Source organism: Populus euphratica, unplaced genomic scaffold, assembly GCF_000495115.2.
Source record: "Populus euphratica unplaced genomic scaffold, PopEup_1.0 scaffold182.1, whole genome shotgun sequence".
Lineage (NCBI taxonomy): Eukaryota > Viridiplantae > Streptophyta > Magnoliopsida > Malpighiales > Salicaceae > Populus > Populus euphratica.
Window position 1 is genome coordinate 332,319 of NW_011500063.1, and position 22,317 is coordinate 354,635.

A 22,317-nucleotide genomic window follows, 5' to 3' on the forward strand; every position below is an offset into this window, starting at 1 on the left:
GACAACTATGACATTGTACATTGTGACAAATTTGCGGACGAGGAAAATGAAATACAGATTATTGGGGTTTTCAATTTTCTAACAAGGCAGGCATTTATCTCAGCTCTATACATAATAGAAATCTAGATCACTGTTAATAGAAAATTGCAAATAAATGATGATGTTACCCTTTGTTTTGCTATCCTCACCGTATCACATTTTATAGCTGTATTACCTACTCTATGAAATTTTTTACATGATCAAGATTTCTGAGCATGGATTCTGGCTATAATTTTATTCATATACTTCTAATTGCAGTGTCCTTTCTAAGAAGTTTCTGCATTCGATGCTTTCCTAGCAAATGGCCTCTTTATTATCTTAGACTATGCTATATAATCATGGGCCACTGATAGAATTATCTGAAACTAAGCAACAGCATGCACACGATACAGATGCTATATGCATCTTCAACCACCAACAACAATTACATATCCTTGATTTATGAAAACTAACAGGAATTCATAAAATTGTAATCTGGTTCCAATAAGGAGGACCATGAACAAATGGTCGAGGATTTTATCCAACAAAGCAAACGACACAGAAATATTAGTTCATTTATTTGGGAAATCGGTGACCCAAAGAAAAACCAAAGAGAGGCACGTTCACATAACATAGAGTTTCAAAAGTAGTTGCCACTATAGAAATTCTTGAGAAAATCAGAGGTGCTTGGATCCTTGGGTGATGAATCGTGCAAAGTCCCATCTTTCCGTAGGATGTACTGCTAGTATGTACTGGCCAATGATATGATGCCGCTGCTTATGATGTTCCACAATGTTGCCCAGCTCTTCCATCCCCTTGAATAGCAGCATATCAATCACCTACAGGCTATGACTATCAGCAAAATAGCGAGATTTTAATGCCACAATAATCTATAATAGCTACTCATATATATATATATATATATATCCGTCTCCTTGGTGACTCCCTTAAGGAGCTCTCACTCCTAATCAAAAGAAGCCCTGAACCAAAAAAAAAACAAAGGAATGATCTAATGCCCAACAAAGACACTACCAAATTTATTTTCGAAGCCCATCATAAACTTATTGGAATGAAGTAAAGAAGCAAATACACCCACAAAATGGTTGGAAGAGACTGGATAAGGAGGAAAAGAGAATATACAATGACTGTTATGATCTATTATCAAAAGGTTAAACAATCAAAAACTACTGATAAAACCTATTGAGCACACCCAATCTACTTTGTACAGTAAAATTGGTTTTGAGTTAGAACCACCTCCCAAAACAGATGGAAACAATAACATCCTTTATCAATGCACTGGTATCTGGTATCAAGAAATCGATGCTAACTCTAATGACAACTTGGTTGCCAAGGAAATACAAAGTCATCACTGATGCTACTGCACTTACAGTTTGGAGATGAAATGATATTTCCTTCTTTTCCAGGGAATCTAATGTTTTCCTTCATCTTTATGGAATCATTCTTGTAGCTCCTAATATTTTAAGAGAAAAATAAAGGATGAGTTTATTTTCTTTGTTCAGGGTACAGTGAAAGATTTTCGAGAAATCCATCAATGCCAGCCTTTTGGTGTTCTATGGCTCAGTAAGTAGGAGGGTTAGTGTTTCCGTACACCAGTAGTTGTTGGCAGCTTGAATCTCTGATTCCGACTACTGGATTCTCTGGCAGCAAGAATCAAATATCTTAAATTCTAATGTTGAATGGTACGAAGGACAAGGATTAAGCTTATAAAGATAATGTTTACGAACATACTACAAGAGAAGAGCACAGAGTTATTCGTGTTGCAAATGAGGGGAATGCAGACAACAAAGAGGGGGGGGAGTTGCAACAAAGAGAGAAAAACACAGCACACATGCTTTCACATCCTTGTAGTAGCTCTATTATTAAAAAGAAATGCATAAAGAAACATGAACAGAGAAACAATCCACATATTTTGTCTAACTTAAAAGAACAAATGGCATCACATATTTACCGACTACTTCAACACTTTCTCTCATTTTTTTTCCCACCCCCTCTCAATTTTCATAGGATCTGTAAATGAATTGAAACCTTAAGGCAGACAACTTCCATAAAGAATAAAACTTGATACTTCACCTAAAACACCAAGCACAAACACGGGACCATTTACATACATAAACAATAATAATAAAAAATCCTTACCATGCCTATTACTGACACTATTACCTGAATCGAAAACTCTCACTGAAATGAATCATACACAAACTTCCATTGATCCAATCCTTCTCTCTTTTAATAACTTTCTTCACAAACCCTAAAAGATTAATCCTACTTTTACCTAACATTCTTCCCCGGATATAACAAACATTGATTGAATGATTGGGTCCCGCAAATTCAAAGGCTGGGATTTTCCAGGGTGGTGTTTCTCATTACTGAAACTAACAAAAACTAGTTAATTTGAAATTACCACTACAACTTAAATTTTTTTTATTAAATTAATAATCCTTGATTAATAAAACAAGATTTTAAAGTAATTAAGAAAAAAATTGAGAGGAGAGAGTGGTGACCTTAGCATTGGTGATGTGAGAGTTCTTGCGGATCTGAGAGGAGATAGCGGAGCGAAGCTGAGACTTACTAACGACGTCGTCGAGATTGTAAATATCCATGACAGCCGGGAGTGATCTACAAGCCAATTTGAAGAAATCGAAGACTCGAGCTCTTGCCTCTTCTAAACTTCTCGAGTTTCCTGCTACCTTCATGACCCTCAATGCCTGCGCCGTCGCCGTAGCCATTGATTCAGTTCAGTAACTCCACCGCGCTAAAGATTGCAACTTTCTTTTCTTTTCCTTTTTTTTTTTTTTTTCTGTTTCAGTGTAGAAAATGAAAAACACAAAGCTAGGTATAGAAGATGACTGTGATGGGGTGGTGATGGAGCTTATACGACCCCGTTTTGTTTTCTTCAAAACTACGTGTCACTTGAAGATCAGACGCTGCTTCCCTTTTTCTTATCGTCCAAGTACAATGACGTCGTTTCAATACCATTTTATTTTCATTCCCCTCTCTGCGCAATTTTTATGATATTTTTAGCTTCCCCTTTTTTTTTTTTTTCACATTAGTACTTGTACACCAATTAAAATTAAATCATTTTTTCATATGATTTCAATTATTGAATAGTCAAAAACAGATCAAGAGAGGAAGCCCTTCATGATCCTTTAGACAAGGATAACAAGCAGCGCAGAGAGAGATCAGCAACTGGTCTGACAAACTATACATGCGAATTGGCAATATTAGGGTAGAGCAAATCTATCATCAATCATGAAAATATCCTTAAAAGCTCCCAAACCATGTTAAGAAATTGTCATATACAACAAATTATAACTCCACAAGGCTGCTGCATTGAGGGAGTCCCTCTCCAACTCCATTTTGAGAAATGTGCAGGTCAAAGGTAAGTGAATTAAGATATACTGTTCCTGCAAGGATTACAAAAATGCTTGTAATTAATCATCGTCAGGGCTGTTCTTGAACCCCCTACATTTCTCCGCATTCTGCAATAATACATGGTAATTTTGGTCGGTTGTTGGGTCCCGTGGCAACATTCTCAATCTTTCGGACAACCAAAAGACCATCTCCAAGTACCCTCTACATAAGAACAGAAAACGAAATTGAAGTTGATGATGAAGTGGAGTAGAATGAACTTTCTTAGAGGGAAACACTAGCACATATTAGAAAAAGAGTAGCACATCTACATGTATAATCTCGTGCACAAAACTTAAATCAACCTGATCCAGTCCAAGCTGAATACAGACCAATAATTATGTCAATTTGATTGCAGGGCTATGTCAGTTCAGGTTGGATTACATTTGAATTTTATATCAGATATAGCCAACCTGAACTGATTTCCAAACACACAGATTGCAAAATTTTCAACTGATCAATTACAAGGGCAAAGAGAAGCATAACAAAATCTTATATAAGAATTTGAAGACATACCCCGAATACAACATACTTATTGTCAAGCCAGTCACATTTTGCAGATCAATTACAAGGGCAAAGAGAAGCATAACAAAATCTTATATAAGAATTTGAAGACATACCCCGAATACAACATGCTTATTGTCAAGCCAGTCACATTTTGCACAGGTGATGAAAAACTGCAAAGGAAGAAGGTTCAAATCAGTATAATCATATTGTGTTCTCTGTGCATGTGTGTGTTGACTCATGGCTAAAACAGCAGAAAATAGAGAAAGTTCTCCAGAACTCTCATTCAATGCAATGGTGCTGAATCCTAAGGCATGTTTGGTTTGTCTGGCATTAGGAATAGTGAGGGGTCATTTCCATTCTGTGTGCAATATTGTTTGATTTGCCAATAACACAGATTAGGATTCTGTAAGAAATGAGAAATTTTGTTTTATGCAGAAAAAGTTACTATTTCTTGTGTAAAATTGGAATTGCATTGCAAGAAGTTTTGATTTCACATAAAATTATAATGTGAAATATATTCAATATGGTATCGGAATCCCATTCCCTTTCTGTACCCAATTCTTGAGGAAACCAAACATGTCTTAGTGGAAATAAAAGGAGGGATTAAAACATTGATACAGTATGCTTGAGTTTTCAATTGTAATATTAATTGTATCTGGGAGTAAATGTAGGGCAGGTAAGGGGGAAACAGCTAAGTACAATTTTAAAGATATGGCTCGAGCAAGTAGCAATCTTAATGGAGCATTATAAGGTTAAATATCCACCACCGTGCTTATCTAATTTCTATTTCCACCAAACTGGAACCTTGAACAACCAGAAAAAAGGTCCTTTCAAGGTTTGACACCCCTTTGCACGCACCAATTTACTTTGTAATTTTTGAACATCTAACAGCAGAGAGATTACCTGACAACCATTGGTATTTGGCCCACTATTTGCCTGCAAATGGAATGGTAAGGCCTTCAGTATTAGTGATATAGCACAGTCTTCAAACTCAAATAGCAAGGATATTTCATGATAAATCTAGTTAGGCTAGCATTTAAATATTTTGAGAGCTAGTGTTTATAGAAACTAGGGTTTTCATTTACAGTCATTTTAGTGACTCTGGACGCTAGTTAAGATGAAATCCTCATTGCCCCCAACATTCTGAGGTTACCCCACCCAAATTAGAATTTCTACCCTTGTTCTCCAAATAACCATAATATGACAAGCATACACGTTACCCCACCCAAATTAGAATTTCTACCCTTGTTCTCCAAATAACCATAATATGACAAGGATACACGTAGAAATTTGACATTTCTGAATGTTTTACAATCAGACATCCCAGAGGAATTCTTCGCTGTTGCTCTTTCACTCATATTGTCCTCAACGATCCACAACAATTAGGTGAGGCGCATGGATACTTTCCATACTAAGTTTTTCCCCTATGGTTAGACTTAAAGCAAAGCCATTCCATATATTCTTTTATCAGTAAAACATAAATACATTAAACAAGATCCCCATCGAGGAACACCACCTACTCAAGAATTATCATAGGAAGTAAAAAAAAAAAAAAGTCCTGATTCCACAAAAGAATGAGCCATAAATCTTGTCCATCCTGACAACAAAATTTCAAAGTCGATCAAACTAAGTTTCCAATACAGAATTAGTAGTTGTTATACACCACAGGATCCCTCAAGGTATTAACGCGTCAAATTATTCATGACAATTAACAGAGAACTATCTAAGAGGAGAGTCAAGGAAATGATACAAGGCATATGAATGCAGCAGTAGAAAGTGAGAAATAGCACGATTCGCCCAATACAAAATAAAAGCAACACGGGCCACGTTTATATACAAAGAAAAGCACAGACCATTGAAAGTAGACCAGGGCCGGTATGTTTAGCAACAAAATTTTCATCCTCAAACTTAAGCCCATAAATAGAAACGCAACCACTACCATCACCCTGCAAACCAAAAATTCCATTAATAACTAATAAGGTAAGCTGAAAACATTAAATTATATAAAAAAGAAAATTAAGAAGAAAAAACAAACAAACAAACAAACCTTAAGAAAATCACCAGCTTGAATCATAAAATCTTTAATCACTCTATGAAATTGACATCCTTTGTAACCAACTGGTAATCCAGCTTTTCTGCCATTTTTTTTTCAAAAATAAAATTAATTAATTACATAATCAGTGATTAATCAATCTAATTAACCATAAAAACGGGGAAAACATCGATAGAAGAATTTCTTTCACCTGTACTCGCCTGTGCAAAACTGCCTGCAAGATTTAAAGAAAAATAAAATGAAATTAATTTAAAAAATAAATAAAAAAGAAATAAGTTTGACGCAGAGAAGAGGGAAGGAGGAGTAGCAGGACCTGAAATTTTCGGCGGTTCTAGGGGCAATATCAGCGAAGAGCTCCATTTTGATACGACCAGCAGGGATGGTACCGATGGTAACATCGAAGAAGACGATCGGGTTTTTTGGGTTTGGTGGTCTCAAGTGCCACTCCACGCTGCCTCCTCCTGACGCCATTGAAGCACTGAAGTCTCTAGCCCTGTCGCTCTCTCTTTCTCTCTCTCTCTCTCTCTCTCAAGCTGGAGTGTGCGTTTAGATGAAGGTTTTGGGGGTTTATGTGGTGAATGTGTTCTACGCTGATTGGTCGGTTTGGGAGTTTATAAATATATTAAAATAATACATTTTTATTTCTTAAAATTTACTTTGGATAAAAAACCAAAAAAGAAATTAATTTAAAATAAAAAAAATTGAGATTTTTGGAAACTCCATTGAAACACCCCAAACTCACGTTTGATTCATATGTATTGAAGGTCTATACAATCGAGTCCTCTACCTTATTTTCAATCAAGTTTACTGGAAAATGAATTAAAAAAATGATTAAAAAAATATTATTTTTCAATGTGATTACATCATAAAAATTATTTTTGATTAAGCTAAAAAATAACATTTGTAAGTTTTAAATTTATTAATGATTGAGTTCCTTAATCCGAAAAGACTATACATTATTTGTATTTGTTTTTCTTCTTCGACGGGGAAGGAAAATAGCTTCGATTCAGGGCCAAGCAGTAGGTTGATCAACCTAGACTTGCTCCAAAATAATGTAATTTTTAATTTGTTTTTAATCAAATAATGTTGTCTGGACAAAAAAATTAAAATTAAAATTAAAATTAAATGATATTATTTTAAATAAAAATTAAACTAAATCTGTGGACTTGCTCTAACCATTTAGCTAGATCAACCTGGGCCAGCAAGTTAACCCATAAGGCCATGGACTTGACTCGGTGGCCAGGCTCCTCTTCCATTGCTAGTTTTTAAAAGAACAAAAAAAAAAAAAAAAACAGGAGAAGAATGCAGAGGCATTAAAAAAATAATAATAACAAGAAAAGAAAGAGAGCGGATTAATTATTGCAATTTTGTCTTTACAAAAAATAAAAACGAGAGATAAAATACAGAATTTGTAAAAGCACCACAAAAACTAGTGAAGAAAATAACTTAAAGAGAGAATCGGTTGGCTGAGGAAAAGAATAGAAATGAAATGATACAAATACACAGTTGCCTGTCATCACCTACACAGGCGCTCTCCTAGACTGAAGATTTGGGTATCTTGAACTGCTTCTTGAGAAACTGGGAGGCCTCTGAATCACTCCGGTGACATAATATCCTCAACAATGTTGGGGTATCAGCGCCTAGTCTGCTTCCACCGCGCTGCCTTTCCACCCCACTTATAGATTTCAGGTCCTCGATTAATTCTCGAGTCTGCAATTCAATTCAAAAGGAAAAGGTTAATCCGATCCTCTGGACAATATGCCAAAGCAGAAGGTACAGTTTTTGTCTGGAGAAGTCTCAAAGCAATGTTTATCCGTCTAGCGCACAGTACCACCAATGGAGTACAGTCAATTATCAGATCAACTAAGAATAGCTATTGTTTCCAGTGATTCAGATGGATAGATTGCTGTTTCTTGAAATAATGTTACCCTTTATCTTATTCAGCACCACACTAACTAAATTGTGAGGTGGAAAATCAGCCGATAGTAGACTGAGTTATCAGCACATCGCTCACAGACATGTTACCATTCTCCTTTTCAGCTTCTCTCTGGTGTGATAATAACAACACAAATTTATGAACAACTCCCACCTTCTCTTTTCATCTGAAGTGAATCACCACGGTGATCACCCTGTATCAGTATCATGCAAACTGAGGAACTGGAGCGGGTTCATAAAAATCAACTTCAATTATCACAGTAGATTTTTGCAGTCAAAAATCTCCATAAGAATTAATTGAATAACTTAAAACATGCTATAGATTGGCCGTGTCAATTTCCTTTCAGCATTATACTTTTTATCTTGAGAATATTTTTCGAAACTAAGCTACAAAAACAAACCTCATAGCTGTGCAACTTGATTACATGTCGAGCACGTGCTACATGGTTTTCAACGACTCCTCTGGGAAGCCCATCTCCTCCAGAGATAAAAAATTCCTAAAAGAAAGGGACACATCAATCAGCAGAAACAATAAAAAATAATTAGGTGCAGATATTTAAGAACAGGAAGTTGCTCATTTCGGACCATGTAGTTCACCAATCACCAGCATTTTTAATGAATAGGCAACAAAAATTGATAGCACATTTCACAAAGTTTAAGTATCCATCAGATTGTGACAATTAAACCACAAGGCAGCTTTAAATGCTTCCAGTCCAGTAATTTCATCGTTCAGGTGCAAGAATAGCAAAAATCGCTCATGGCCTATCAATGGTTTATCTCCTTTTCTTTTTCTTGCCAATCAAATTCAAAGTACAGTTGACAAATACCTTCAAAACTTCTACATCATCTTCCAATATTTTTGCATCACCTGTGCAGAAATACCGTGATGGTCCTCCATCCAATATAACTCGGAGAAAGCCATCCTGAAAAAAGTAACCATTTCAGTAAGCAACAAAGTCAAGCACCTGTTACATTTTGTTTAAAAAAAGAGGCACAGACCAGTGAAGCTTGTAGAAGACTCGTCACAATGCGATCTCTGAGGGGCTCCACAATGATACCACAGAGTTCATTTAGTTCCTGCAGCAGTTACCAGCGATGAGGCTTCTTATCAGGAAATAGATAAATGCAAAATCAAAAGGGATAACCTTCCTAAAACAGCACAGCACTTGACCAGTGTAATTAATAGGCTAAATATACAAGTTTATCATGAACGTTAGCCTTTTTCCTATTAAACCTAAATCCTTTTAATCAGTATTATTATACATTTATCATTAACAGTGTGTGCCTTAATTCACTTAGCATCTTATGACCCGGCTTTGCTCTTTCTTTAGCAAAAAGTTTTTAAAAACATGGTCAATAACACCAGTATCTGATTCTTCTTATAAAGGAAATGCAAGAAAATCTTGCTTCTTAGGAGCATAAATCTTACTATGTCAAGCGGTTCAATTATTGCTTCCAGCCTAGATTGAGGAACAGCGGGTTTATACAGATTTTCAATGAATGGTTCCTTCAAGTCGTAGAAGATGATCTTAGTTCCTGCATAAGTTAAATCACATCAATCAATATCAAGGTTACTTAAGATAATCAATTTTGCAGAGTGAGACCAAAACTCTTACCAGTAAACTCACAAATGCGATCCATAGCAGCATTTATATCTTTTCTACTGCCATCAAATGTTCCCTTCTGCTTGAAACTTGCTGAATTCTCAGCTATGGATTTCTCTATTAAGGAAAAGATTTATATGCCAATCATTAATTAAGAAATGATCACTTCTAAGCAAGTATACTATTTTATTCTTGCTTTCTCTGTCTCCACCGTACAAGTAATTAGGCAAACTATAAACTTTGGCAAATAACATCCACATACATGCAACGCACATAATATGCATAAAAGAGAGAGCTGTTCATTAGAAGAATCCAAAAGAATACATCAAAAGAAGAACTTCAATATTAAATAAGAAGGTATGACAAGAGTGACGGCAAAACCAGTCATCAAGATCAAGTGCTGCCTACTGGTGCAATGGTTTCATATTGCAGCCAGGGTGTTGTGGAAGCAGCTGTAGAGGGCAATTTATAACATCATGCTTGTTGAGGGTTTGAAAAAATTGTAAAACTAGAATGGACGCAGCCTAATCTAATTGATTCCGACAGTATTGAGCCAAAAGTAGATTAAATAAAGCAATTATGATTTTCCAAGAATAACAGTCAAGCAGTTTTGCCATTAAAGCTGAGAGAGAAATGTGAACATAACTGGTATGAGAAAGAATATACCTAATAACCAAATGAAGTGAAATGTAACAGCCCATTAAAGATCCATTACATAGGGCCATTGTGTTTTATAACATCCATTATCTAAATCCTTGATTTACATGCCTTATGAAATGGAATCTGAAAACAATTAGAAGTACAGTACACTGGAATGTTTCACTTGTTTTTTTTAGCTTGGGAGAGACAGATTATCAAATTTTAAATTGCAAACTAAACATTTAAAAGAGTGTCATTTCATTCAGGCAATCCAACCAGTGGATGGTGTGTATCATTCAATAATAACTTAAGACTAGTAGCTTAAATACTTACTGATAAATTGCTCACGAGGCTTTCTTCTATTCCATCGTTCCCAAATGCTATCTTCTAACTTATTCAGTTGACTAATTGCATACTGTCCATAGCAAGAAATCATGTGTCATGCATATTACATTATAAAGACAGCCAAAAATTAGTAACTCTGAAAATGCAGAAAACTAGAAAACCATCACTATAATAATTTGACCCTGCCATGGATTTTTAGGAGATGTTTGTGATACAGTGATTGCTGTCATATGCATAATTAAGCCATTCTGACAATAATTCAAATTTTACTGAAAAAAAAAATCACCACTGAAAATTGCATACTTTTAGAAGTTTTCTTTGTTTTAGTGTCATTTGTTACATTTCCAGTCTTTATGAAAAAAAATTTTACTGTTTTGATATCATTACATTACTCTCCGGATGGAGAATTAGAGTGTAGCACAACAGTTGGCTAAGCCAAAATGACATCAATTATTGAATCATGCTCTTTTTTCAATAATCTGCTTACTATGTAGCCAGGAACATCCATTTTGAAAACGTGATGGAGGAAATCAAGAAACTATCACCAAGCAAGCTATGAAACTCCACAATATTGCTCGCCTTGTTGAAAAAGGATTGTCACTTTAATATTCATGACAACAAACAAAGGATCAACATGCATGTGAAAATAGTGAAGTAGAAAGTCACAACTCTTCTATTCATTTCTAAAAGGACCATGCCACTGTAGTTGAACTTACATATAGAGTATTTAACTGAACACAAAGTGTTGCTGTCGCTGGAACATTAATTTCATTGGATTTTATCTCTTCAGGCATCCTCGACTCAAACAGTTCCTTCTTTACGAAGGCCTTTATTCCAGCTTCCTTCCTGTATCGTGTCAGAATAGGAACTGGTGGAATTAGGTCTTCCTTAGCAGCTGCATGGCAAGAATTGCACATTAAAGTCCCTAATCGTAGGAAGGGGGAGGGAACACGAGATAAAAAAAAAATGCACAGAAGGTGCAGAGAAGAATGTAAACTGGGAAATAAAGAAGATGGAAGAACAGGTTACGCATAGAGACATGCTAAAAAATGGTGATAAATTCAATCTTAACAAAATAAGCAGACAAGTGCAGCATCTGAGACAGAAAGTTAGATACAAGAATAAGGGAAAGAAAGGAAAGAGACTGACATGAATCCATTTTGTAAAAGCAGTTTCTAACTAAGAATATACATGTAAGATATACTCACCCAACTTGTCAGTGACATGATTTGCATAAACTTGGAATGCATTGTCAACACCCCGAAACAGGCCATTCAACTCTTTGGAACTCATTGGAACTTTAAGAGAAAAGAACTGATCAACAGTCTGTGTAAAATGAATATTGATTATGCAAGGCATTATTAATCAATGTCATCCAGAAGCAGATAAAACATTAGCAAAATTACACCCTACATGCAAAATCCTATTCTGGTCACAAGTTCAGAAACTAGAGGTCATGATAAACCTCCAAGGGAATTCCATTTCTTACTATCATATAAAACAAGTTTAATCAAAATAGCTGGGAAACTAGCATAGACATCTTTGTTTTTAAGCCTTAATTACAGTGATGCATTCCATGGTGAATGAAGAAAGATTAGATTCTAGATGTTTCCACAAACGTGCAATCAGCACACCAAAAGAAAAGGGTAGCCGGAAAAAAACACCTGACTTGCACAAAAATTTAATTATCCACAACTAAAATTCTCTTCAGTTCCTCAAGTTTTCTTATGTGCTTTTGCAACATTAGGGTTTTTTTTTTTTTAATTTGCATAACACCTTATGATAGTACTAGAATTAATACTATTGTTACATGAGCATTCTTACCTCTTCAACAATCCTATAAACCTCAACAATTGAGCTCCCATGCCGCTGTTGAGGTGATATTGGTTCCCACCGCTGAAAGAATGATTCACAGAAAATATTAAAATAAATTTTAAGTACATTAGTCAGTTAACTAAGACAAGGGAGTGAAAATAATCCTGCCATCTAATTCAATTGGAGTGGATTGACTAAATTCAAAAAATTGATTTTAAAGGAGTAAAATGAAACAAAATTTAGCACTTACCTCCTGTTGAATGGTACGCTCAACCCAACCCAAAATTCGTCCAAGCTGAGAATTGACCCATCGCATGACCAGTGTTCCAGATATAGATTCAATCTTGAGAAAGAAACAAAGGGGAAAAAAAAATAAGAGGTGATGGATATAGGAGAGAGCCTAATAAAGTTAAAAGCTCCATGTGTTCCGGCGTGAACACACTACAGAATTACACATAACTCATTGTTGATTTTTATCAAATGGATAAATATAAAGGGTTGTGTAAGGCTGGGGGGATTTGAGTCTGGGGTGAGGGGCTTTGGTGATCTAAATATTGACCCCAACATTCATCAATGATGATTCCTCACTTGTATTTTATTATAATATGATTTGAACCTAGGTTTCATAAGACATTAACACCAAGCAGTTATTTTGTAAGACTTACAGAAGCTCCAAGGGAAGCAGTTGTTTCTTAATCATGATTGTGCCAGCACATTTAATGTGCGTGCAGAGAGAAAGAGAGAGATTCCAATCTGGACTTAACATAACAACAACACTTTCCATATCAAATAGGAAACGTGGAGACTAGGATGCGTAGTTTATCTTCACTCTTAACAGTTGCCGAACAAACTTCAACTAAAGTCAAATAAAAGATAATGCTCGTTCATGAGTCAAGCCAAAAGCCCTCTAACTCAATATATTTGAGGGTTTTATAAGCCCTGAATACCAAGACAGCCTCTTCCACTTTGAGAAACTTCAAATAGTATAGCTATTTTCTGAAATTTCTAGAAATTAAACCATCTGATTCATATGATCTGATTCAATAGCACAACATTTGAGGCAGTATTTTGTCAATTGTTATTAGTCATGCTTATGTCTATTTTAACTAAATTTGTTTAGAGAGAAGAAGAGAGGACATTGAAAATTAAGAACAAAAGAACCTCAAAACATGGAACCAAACAATCTCACCTGATATGGAGTTAGTTTGCGGAATTTGACTTCCATATTCCCCTCTCCACATGCAGAAGTGATGAGTGCCATTATATACTGCTCAAGGCTATCAGCAGCAGGAAACACAGAGACAACATCCTCGGTCAGATGTTCGGAGCCATCAAGGAATGGTTTCTGAAAATAAGAAGTACAATTAGGCCTTCACAGTGTAAAGAAAGCACTCTGGAGTCTGGACTTTAAGCCAAGTGAACATACCAACTTGTTCCCATAGAGCTTGTGAACAAGTGATGCTGAAACAACAATTGCTTGTGGATTCCTCTGTGACAAAATTGGTGTAAATATGGTTGATTCTTTTTTTAGAAGTTTCTTTATCTCTTCTGCAAGCAATGCCAAAGGATGCTCATCCATTGCATCTAGTTTATCAACAACCACTAATATCTGCATTAAGAAGAAACAAAGATGACGGGAGGGATTAAAGAAAATTTGATGACATATGCTAAAGTTCAAGGGGAAAAATTTCAATAGTCTCAAGAATTTACAACTATATCACAATGCACATACTAGATGAGCATTGAGCAAATCTCTCAAGATAAAACACTGTTTTAGAAAACCCCAATCCCTTTATGTTTAACCTACCTCAATCTAAAGGAAACTGTATTGATACTTATTGCTTTTCTTTCAAAACAAAGAAGCTAGCCCATTGAACTAGTACAAAAAAAGAAAAAATCTTAATAGAGACGATCAAACAATATTCCAACCCTCCCATATCCCAGAACTTATCTTGAATCTACTCTACAGGTTACTGAAGTTAAATAAAAAAAGAAAAAACAATATTAAAGGAATCCATAGCTTTATATAGATTAGGTGTCTCCACTTAGAAGGTTCAACTCCTGGGTTGGATGCTCTGTAGTGTTCATCACTAGTCAGAATTGACTATTGATTGTCATTGTTGCCTTGGTGTGTGTCAGTGCTTTTAGCTTTGGATGTGATGGACATATCAAGTGCCGACAAATTGATTTCAAGAAGTGAGGTATACCCTTATGTACATCATGGCGACTCCAACCTATTGGCTTAAAACTCCCAGATCGGATTCTCTAAAATGAACAATCCAGTAGATCACACCAAGCAGAAGTTATTTGGTTCAGACACTCACCCTTGTAAATGCATTCTTAATGGATGATGCTATGAATGATTCAATCTGATCGTGATCCATGACAGATGTACGTTGCATTGCCTGCAGAAGTGTGGAAATTAACTTTCAACAGATAGCACATAAAATTCTGCAGCAACTTTTTTAATTCAAACTAAAAACTAGTTCTAAATTTTAGGCATAAGCACTGATAATACTCTCTTTCCGGATATGCTACCTGTGTAATTCTTACTTGAAAATGATAAAACGCGCCCCCACACACAACAACAAGGTTTTAACATACCATTTCAGATTCTTCCAAGAGAAGCCTCCGGGTAATCATTGCAACTAACACTACATCCTCCATTACTGATGAGTCCTACAAGGCACATAATAACTCATACTGGATAAAGAGTTCCAAATTGGGAAAAAAATCAGTTGAAAAGCTTTCTAAAAAAATATAAATGGCTACAAGTAATGGGAGAGGTACAGAATCTAAACATGTATGCACCAAAGGAGGTTGCCCAATTTCATTCAAATTCAATTCTCGACACATTCATAATCAATCATAAAAAATATATAATCCTGGCAGCATATTAATTCCTTCACATATACCAATTAAAATTAGAGTGGCCAATAAAAGCCACATCCTCTGTCAGTGCAACAGTCATGATTATGAGCATCCATTTTGTATATGCATCCATTCCAGGTTACAGAACCAAATAAAAATACTTCTTCTGGAAGAGTGTATAGATTTAACTTTAATTAATCAAGTGCCTGGCCGCCCCCCATCCCCAGCTCCCAATATATGCCGAGTCATGGGCATCTCTTATATTAAACATCCATCTCTAAATAAACTCTAAAATAGAGATTATCCCATTTATATTAAGTTATGTAATTTAAACTTTATGAATTCCAGGTATAGGACTTCAGATTTTTACAGGACAAACTCAAGTTCAATGTCAATTGTTTTTTTAAGTCGATTACAAGATAACTTATTTTCAAAGATGAACCAAGTGGAAATTCAATAACATTTAGGAGAAGAATATTTAAGAATGATATTTGTGAAATTATCTTCAAGCAGTCAGACCATGCACATCAATCATGTTGAATGCATCATGCACCTGTCTTATCGTTCTGACAAAATGAATATGGACAAAATCACATCTCGGGCAAACATGAGATATTGAGCTCAGGATACAATGAAAATAAACACAGAAAATAAAGCACTGCATACATTGGACCACGGAGTAGTGTTAAATATAAAGAGAACAGTTTACAAAAATATTCAATTTTCCTGTGCATGGAAGCATAGATACCCCAGCAAAATGCAAATTGTTAAGAAGAACAACGCATACAACTTAAAATTACAGATAAAATCTAACCAATTAACAAGTATAACTGAAGAACCTACTATGATAAGATCAAATATTCCAAAAGGTAATGCTAAACAAGAGTTGAGATTCAAACAATTTATCAAACCTCAGCAAAGTTCAGATGGTAGTCTCCTAGCTGCTTATCAGCCCATTTCTGAACAGGTGATAAAAAGGATTGAAAGAAAGGAAGTTCTTCACCTTCAACTTTGGAAAGCAAACTTTTCAAGTGTAACCTCTCTTGTGGTCCGCGTTGTTCTTTTAATGGTATTTTCTTCAGCTGCTCAATGGCATGTTTTAGGAGCCCCTGCTCTTGTGTGATGATATACTGCAATGAGACAACCAAATACAAGTAATATAAGATAATGATGATGGTTCTGCTTAGCCCAATGGCTGGTTAAACTGCAGTTGCTTATAAAATGAAAAGCTTAAAGAAGCATCTTAAGGGTTGTGATAGATTGTAATAGATACAAGATGAGGATGTCGAGCAATGATGGCAATAGTTATTTTTAAATTCGTATCTTCAGGTTTCTCAAGTTTAGAACAGTAAGAATATTGGGTTTTATATTTTCAGGTTGTTTTATTTTCTGTACAGAACCTTAGATGTTATGCTGAAGAAGGTAATCATTTTGAAGTAAACAAACAGAGACAAAAAGGGTCTGTTTGGGACTGCTATTGACCACTGGGTGATGGAGAATAGCTACTGTCAAGGAAAGGAATGTTTCTTCATTCCAGGATAACATCGTTGACTGCATGAACTTTTGGCAATTTGAATGTGTTTAGACAAGAGAAAGAAAAGGGGATACAGGAATAATACCTGACGAATTAATACCGATGCATAGCATGTGTAATGGATGGTTTCTGTAATTCCTAGAACACGCCAGGTTGACTTCAAGAGCTCAAGAATTTCCTCAACTTCCTGAAAATGGAGAAAAGGTGCAATTAATTATACTAGGTGGAAAAGGAAAAGGTTCACACAACCAATCATCCTTTTTTTTTCAAAAAATAAATAAATTGAACTAAAGTTATTTTAATAAATATCTCTACTGAAAAAAGCAAAGATGGTAAATCCAGAAATTAATTTCTCTGAACATGAAAATTTTAAAACAATAATTCAAGCAGAATGGCACAAAAGTATTCATATAACCAACCACAGCTAGGTGGTTGTTATTGTTGTTGTTGAGAAAAATGTTTCCTGGTATCATGGGATTATGATAAATTGAAAGAATTACTAACCTCTGTCAGCTTCCCCTCGTCCAAAATGTCAAAGACACTCAGAAGCAGTTTCTCATACAGTCTAACATTAAGGTGATAGCCATCAGCCCAATGGCATACCTCACCAGTTAAGTCACCCCGAGCCGGCCTCTCTGCAAGTGGTATTGCAATCTCTCTGAGAGATCTCAAACATTCTGTTCGTTGGACTTCACCAGCAGAAGATGGACGGAACTACATTAAAAATCAAACTTTATTTAAGAAAGGCTAAGGTGATAAGAGGGCACAAACAAAAAGCAAGGGAAAATGAACATTAAACATGAAAGCTTGGTATGTTTTAACTCAATAATAAAAGCTTAAATATGGCTAGACCAAAATAACCAAAGAGAGTGCATGAATATAGTCCTAAATGTTCAGGAACAAATAAAAGCATACCAATGCTCTGTTTATATTGCAAAAACAAAAACAAAAACAAAAAACAAAAGAGTATAATGAGATGGAATAAACTCCACCAAGAAACTAAAATAACGAACAAAAACACAATACAGTTTCCTCCAAAGTAAGCAAACAATAGAATCATGAAAGGGAAAGTAATTGATAGATAACCTAACTTCATTTATGTTATCTCTGTGAAAGGTCATCTAAGTTTGTCAAACAAGTTGTTCTATTGGTGTTTCTGATGTCAAACAAGTTCGACAAAACATAAAATTATCTAGACTTCTAGCCATGCTTCTCCTTTCCAATAAGTTAAAAAATTTACTAGAATTGAGGAGAATATCAAGCAAAGAGAAAGGAGATCTCACTTGAAAGGAATAGATGAGTATCTATGAACAAAGTTCACTACCAGACAGCGACCAGTTTAGAAAAGTAAAGAAAGGAATAAAAACATCAAAAAGATTCAACCATTTAGAACACCTCATAAAGACCCTAACTCGTTATGAAGTCCTCTAAAGAGAACCCTCCTATAGCCATCGTGTACCCAACTTAAGCAACCAACACTATCTAACAGTGCGAGTATGTAACAGTAGGGCAAATTTGTTAATGGTCTTCTGACAGTAGGACAAAGCAAGGAAAGCTCCATTTCAGTATCATTCAATGTTAATAAATGCACCATATGATAATCTTTTCAATCTCTAGAGCACGAACCTCAGATTCCTCAATCTTTGCCAAAAGAATCCTCAAATCACTTGGTTTGCGCCCAGATTCACCGAATCCAACAACTGGGTGATTAATAAGCCCCTCCTCCAGCATAAACAACTGTACTGAGACAAAATCAAAAATGCCTGTCATCAATAACAGTTCCATGGCTCTAATTTACCACTTAAAGGGAACTAAGACATTTAACAAAATAAATTCAAAATTAAAATGGCATAGAATGCAAAATATACCTGCCTTTTTTGCCACCGTATATATGCTTTCTTATCAGAAAATTCTGAACGTGAAATACAGCATAACAATTCCAGTGGAACCAATAGGGTATCCATTCGTTTTCCAACTTTTCCAGCAAGAGCATTGAGCAGCCCTTGTCTAGTTCTTATGTCCATTACCTCGGATATCTGCACTCATGTAGAACGGAAATTTTTTTGATATTGTCTTGCTTACAGTTCCGAGCTATGATTGGGCACAGATTACAACTTAGTGTATTAGCTAAGACAAATGTGAAAAATAGCCGCATAAGCATTATCTACTTAGTGATGTAGCTTCAAGACAATACAAATAGGCTCAGTGTAAACCAGTCAAAAGAAAGTGATACACAAGTCATTCATTAACCACACAGGAGCAGCCTCAACAATTAGAAAGACACATTATGCAAGGCAACTGGAGATGTAATTGACCTTTAAAATAGCAGGATGATATGATTATAAAAATCTGACTTGTAGATCTTTTAAAATCTCCCACCCTTCCAAATCTCTCAAACAGGACTTTAGCATAGCATATGTCCGAACTTCCAGTTCCCATGAGATTACTCGACAGCTATTCCTCAGAGGAGACTGGATATATCGTATTTCACACATTGGAAGTCAACAATCTACAGGGGCGCAGTTCCACCATATAGGAAACTTGACAACAAAGGTGGTGTAAACACCTGTAGTACTTTAAGCTCAACTTAGGCTAAATAAACTTATTCAATAGCTTAATCATATCAACTTTGCTGAACAGGAGACTTGCAACCCTGTGACATCAACTGGTTGAAAGCACTACCAAGTTTTAATGGCTGAAAGAAATTTGAACATGGTTTTTAAAAAGTATTAAAAGAACCAGTTTCTTCATTACATTCTCAAAGTGCATTTAGTTTCTAAACTCTCTCCTAAAACATTGTAGAACAAAATTTCACACATGGTTCTTCAGTTTTATTGTGCTATGGATACAAATGCATGAAATTATGTCCTTAACACTTACTTCAGTATCCAGGCAGAATCCTTCCAAAAGAAAAAATAACAAAACAAAGATGCTGTAAACACTACATCCACGAGGGGGGGGATCTGAAATACCTCCATCTGGGCACGCATGTTTTCTAGCAAAGCAACCAATCCAGTTGCACGCTGAGAATGGGTCACAGCATTCTCAGTTTTACTACGTCCAAGCTTTCTCATCAACTTGGACCTTTTGTCTTTCTTTTTTTCTTTTGATGGAACAATAAGGCCTCTGCTCATTTGATAATAAGGAGAAAAATCATTACACAGATGAAGGGTGAACTGAGGGAAACAAGAAAGGGAAAAACATATATGAAGAATGCAAGCACCATAAACACCTATGAATTTGAACATGCAGAAACACAAAGGAAAAGGTAAAATGAGGATATCTAAGGATCAAATGAGATTATGAAACTTACCCTGATGCTCCAGCACACGCCAAGAGCACTTCATATGCAGTTTCACGGAGGTCATCATCTGTGATACCTGTGATTAGGAAGAACCAAAAGTTAATTGTGTTGGCATGAATTAATGATTTCACCTTCCATTGCAATATAATAGTAAAAGGCATCATAATAACACAGACTTGACTCTTCAAATAAATAACAACAATACAACCACCACTTTCACATATAAAAAAAAAAAATGTGATGTTCCATGAATCATTCATGATCTTGATGTTGTAACTATCACAGCCCCCTCATTCTCATGATTACGTTAGTCAAATACTAGACATCATGAATATTTTTGGAATGATGGTAGCCATTCAGCCCATTTCGTCCTCTTTCTTTTATAGATGGTTCTACTAATTGACATGTTTCCACAAATAATTGACCTGTGAGAATCAGCAAGGACCACCTTGCAAGGCTAAATGCTCTTGGATCAAGTGAAAACTCTGGGTTCCCAGCATGCCATTGCACATACAATGAGCATTCTTGATATCATGCCTTGAAGAGGAAATCTTTTTTTTTTTTTCCTGTCCTCTTTCATAATTCTTTTTGAAGGGCACAATTGAAGTATAGTGTTGAGCAAGGAATCCATTTTCTGAAAGATCTTGGCTTTCATCAACCCTTCTATCAGCCAAAAATGATGGAAAATTTAGTATTGACATGTAAATCACTGGCTCAAGAAATTTAAATGGCATCCCTTATCCTCCTATGGCTAGTTCCAATTTGGATTTCCCTGACATCAACTTTACAACTGCTGCCCAAACAATATCTCAGTTATCCATTTTGACTGTTGTAGTGCCAGCAAATATCTTCTCGTTCTATCCATTGAAAGCAAATATCTTCTCGTTCTATCCTTTGAAAACATAATATGTGAAGCAACCTCAGGCCCCAGCAAGAGGTAGATACTAAAGAAACACCCTTTCTTTGATGGGCAACAACTACATCAAAGAGAACCAAGAGGGACAAGCAGCTAAATAACAAGAAACACCATATCGCTGTTTATACATAAACATGCATATGAATGCATGGACGGATGCATGTATGTGTGCATAAAAAAATAACAGCGCTAGATTCTAGAGATCAATAGTGTCTAGAAAGGAACCAACCAATCATCAAACCCAACAGAAGCAAATAGCAAAAAAAGGAGTTATTGCCAATATCTTCACTTTCATCTCAAATATAGAGCAGTAAACCCAATCAAAACTCTACTAGTTCACTTCAACCCAATATTCCAGAAAACACATCATGGTACTGTTCTTCACTTAAACAACTTCTTCCCCTGTTGCATCACCTCCAACATTGTCCAAATTTCTAAAGCACTAGAATCTGATCTATCTTCTCCATGTTCCTTCTACACATGAAGCATCAGCTGATCCCATCTCACTTCCTTTTAACTAAGTTTCCACAATTAGAAGCGAGAAAGAGGCACTGCTCATGAAAAAATAATGTTTTTTTTCCTAGACTGTTGGGGTTGTGACACAATTACTGATTTAGATATTAGCTAGTTGGAAAGGAAGATTTTGGAGTTCAAGGATTGGGACTTTATAAGGCGCAATTCCTCAATGCCTTATGCATGAAATGTGGTCCATGTGAAAAAATGCATATTTTTTAGGAAGAGACTGATATGCATAGTCTTCACTGCCAAAAATAAAAGGTTTCTTCTTAGACAACTGTCAATTTGGGTGCCCTTGTCTGATTCTAAACTTCTATCACTCTATCCTCTCAAGAATTTCAGTAGCTGTAGCGACTCAAGTGGAAAAGCCCTGATGAGTTAGATTCTTTTTAAGCTTCTCTTATCTTTCAATCTACTACTGAGGCAACTCTTGTATACCTCATTTGTAGCAGCGCAGTCACCTCTGTTGCTTTTGTAATTCAATTTGACTTACTAAAAATTAAAACAGTCAACTCATGAACCAGTATCCACATGGGACTTGATAAAGAGCTGCTGCCTTTTTACTACCATATATCCTGGAATGACCAAGTAAATGATAATTCATAAAGTGCAATAATGCAAGCCTTCGTATGTCAGATCCATGTAGATAGCTAAAATTTTGTTCATGTGAACAGAAGTAGCAAATAAATATAGAAATGAATTCTCAAACAGTGCCTCAAGTCCATATTTTACATCTTGCAAAACATGACTGACACAGTATTCCCACCCACAATTCATGGCTTTCCAGAAGAGGACACCATAAGTGCAAGCAGAAATTGAGATGGTCATTCC

At 35.7% G+C, this 22,317-nt stretch overlaps 3 protein-coding genes across 4 annotated transcripts in view; all 3 read right to left on the reverse strand.

Annotated features, from left to right (window-relative positions):
- Positions 1-445: 445 nt before the first annotated feature.
- On the reverse strand, positions 446-2,866 carry LOC105108120 (LYR family of Fe/S cluster biogenesis protein). Its single transcript, XM_011002307.1, is given in 3 exon segments — positions 446-745; positions 747-857; positions 2,541-2,866. Coding segments are annotated over 3 exon segments (423 nt in total). The 5' UTR covers positions 2,766-2,866; the 3' UTR covers positions 446-658.
- A 400-nt stretch (positions 2,867-3,266) lies between these two features.
- On the reverse strand, positions 3,267-6,547 carry LOC105108121 (peptidyl-prolyl cis-trans isomerase CYP22). 2 transcript variants are annotated; one of them, XM_011002309.1, is made up of 8 exons: positions 6,321-6,547; positions 6,198-6,221; positions 6,002-6,089; positions 5,808-5,900; positions 4,858-4,890; positions 4,068-4,124; positions 3,780-3,865; positions 3,533-3,612 (listed from the first exon to the last, which is right to left on the reverse strand). In XM_011002309.1, the coding sequence occupies exons 1-7, from the start codon at positions 6,476-6,478 to the stop codon at positions 3,818-3,820; spliced, it is 501 nt and encodes a 166-aa protein (XP_011000611.1). In that variant the 5' UTR covers positions 6,479-6,547; the 3' UTR covers positions 3,533-3,612; positions 3,780-3,817. The 2 variants fall into 2 exon arrangements, with proteins under 2 accessions (XP_011000610.1, XP_011000611.1); XM_011002308.1 differs by lacking the exon at positions 3,780-3,865 and having other exon boundaries at positions 3,267-3,612; positions 6,321-6,545.
- Positions 6,548-7,335: 788 nt separating this feature from the next.
- The window catches only part of LOC105108123 (plant/protein (DUF810)), a 17,005-nt gene continuing 2,023 nt past the window's right edge, over positions 7,336-22,317 (reverse strand). The window contains exons 6-27 of the mRNA XM_011002310.1: positions 20,064-20,130; positions 19,723-19,876; positions 18,619-18,786; positions 18,377-18,487; positions 17,255-17,464; positions 16,836-16,937; positions 16,128-16,346; positions 14,950-15,024; positions 14,670-14,750; positions 13,772-13,954; positions 13,535-13,690; positions 12,596-12,688; positions 12,355-12,426; positions 11,739-11,856; positions 11,247-11,425; positions 10,519-10,600; positions 9,559-9,663; positions 9,372-9,478; positions 8,942-9,019; positions 8,770-8,865; positions 8,344-8,439; positions 7,336-7,717 (exon numbers count right to left, since the gene is read on the reverse strand). Coding sequence (XP_011000612.1) covers positions 7,544-7,717; positions 8,344-8,439; positions 8,770-8,865; positions 8,942-9,019; positions 9,372-9,478; positions 9,559-9,663; positions 10,519-10,600; positions 11,247-11,425; positions 11,739-11,856; positions 12,355-12,426; positions 12,596-12,688; positions 13,535-13,690; positions 13,772-13,954; positions 14,670-14,750; positions 14,950-15,024; positions 16,128-16,346; positions 16,836-16,937; positions 17,255-17,464; positions 18,377-18,487; positions 18,619-18,786; positions 19,723-19,876; positions 20,064-20,130 — 2,726 coding nt within the window. The 3' untranslated portion in view covers positions 7,336-7,543. The remainder of the gene's footprint in view (positions 7,718-8,343; positions 8,440-8,769; positions 8,866-8,941; positions 9,020-9,371; positions 9,479-9,558; positions 9,664-10,518; positions 10,601-11,246; positions 11,426-11,738; positions 11,857-12,354; positions 12,427-12,595; positions 12,689-13,534; positions 13,691-13,771; positions 13,955-14,669; positions 14,751-14,949; positions 15,025-16,127; positions 16,347-16,835; positions 16,938-17,254; positions 17,465-18,376; positions 18,488-18,618; positions 18,787-19,722; positions 19,877-20,063; positions 20,131-22,317) is intronic.

Coding starts and splice junctions, on each gene's coding strand:
- LOC105108121 (XM_011002308.1), bottom strand. CDS start 6,478: ATGGCGTCAGGAGGAGGCAGCGTGGAGTGGCACTTGAGACCACCAAAC. Junction 4,891..5,807: donor GCCCTGGTCTACTTTCAATG/GTCTGTGCTTTT, acceptor TTCCATTTGCAG/GCAAATAGTGGGCCAAATAC. Junction 3,613..4,067: donor ATAAGCATGTTGTATTCGGG/GTATGTCTTCAA, acceptor GTTCTTATGTAG/AGGGTACTTGGAGATGGTCT.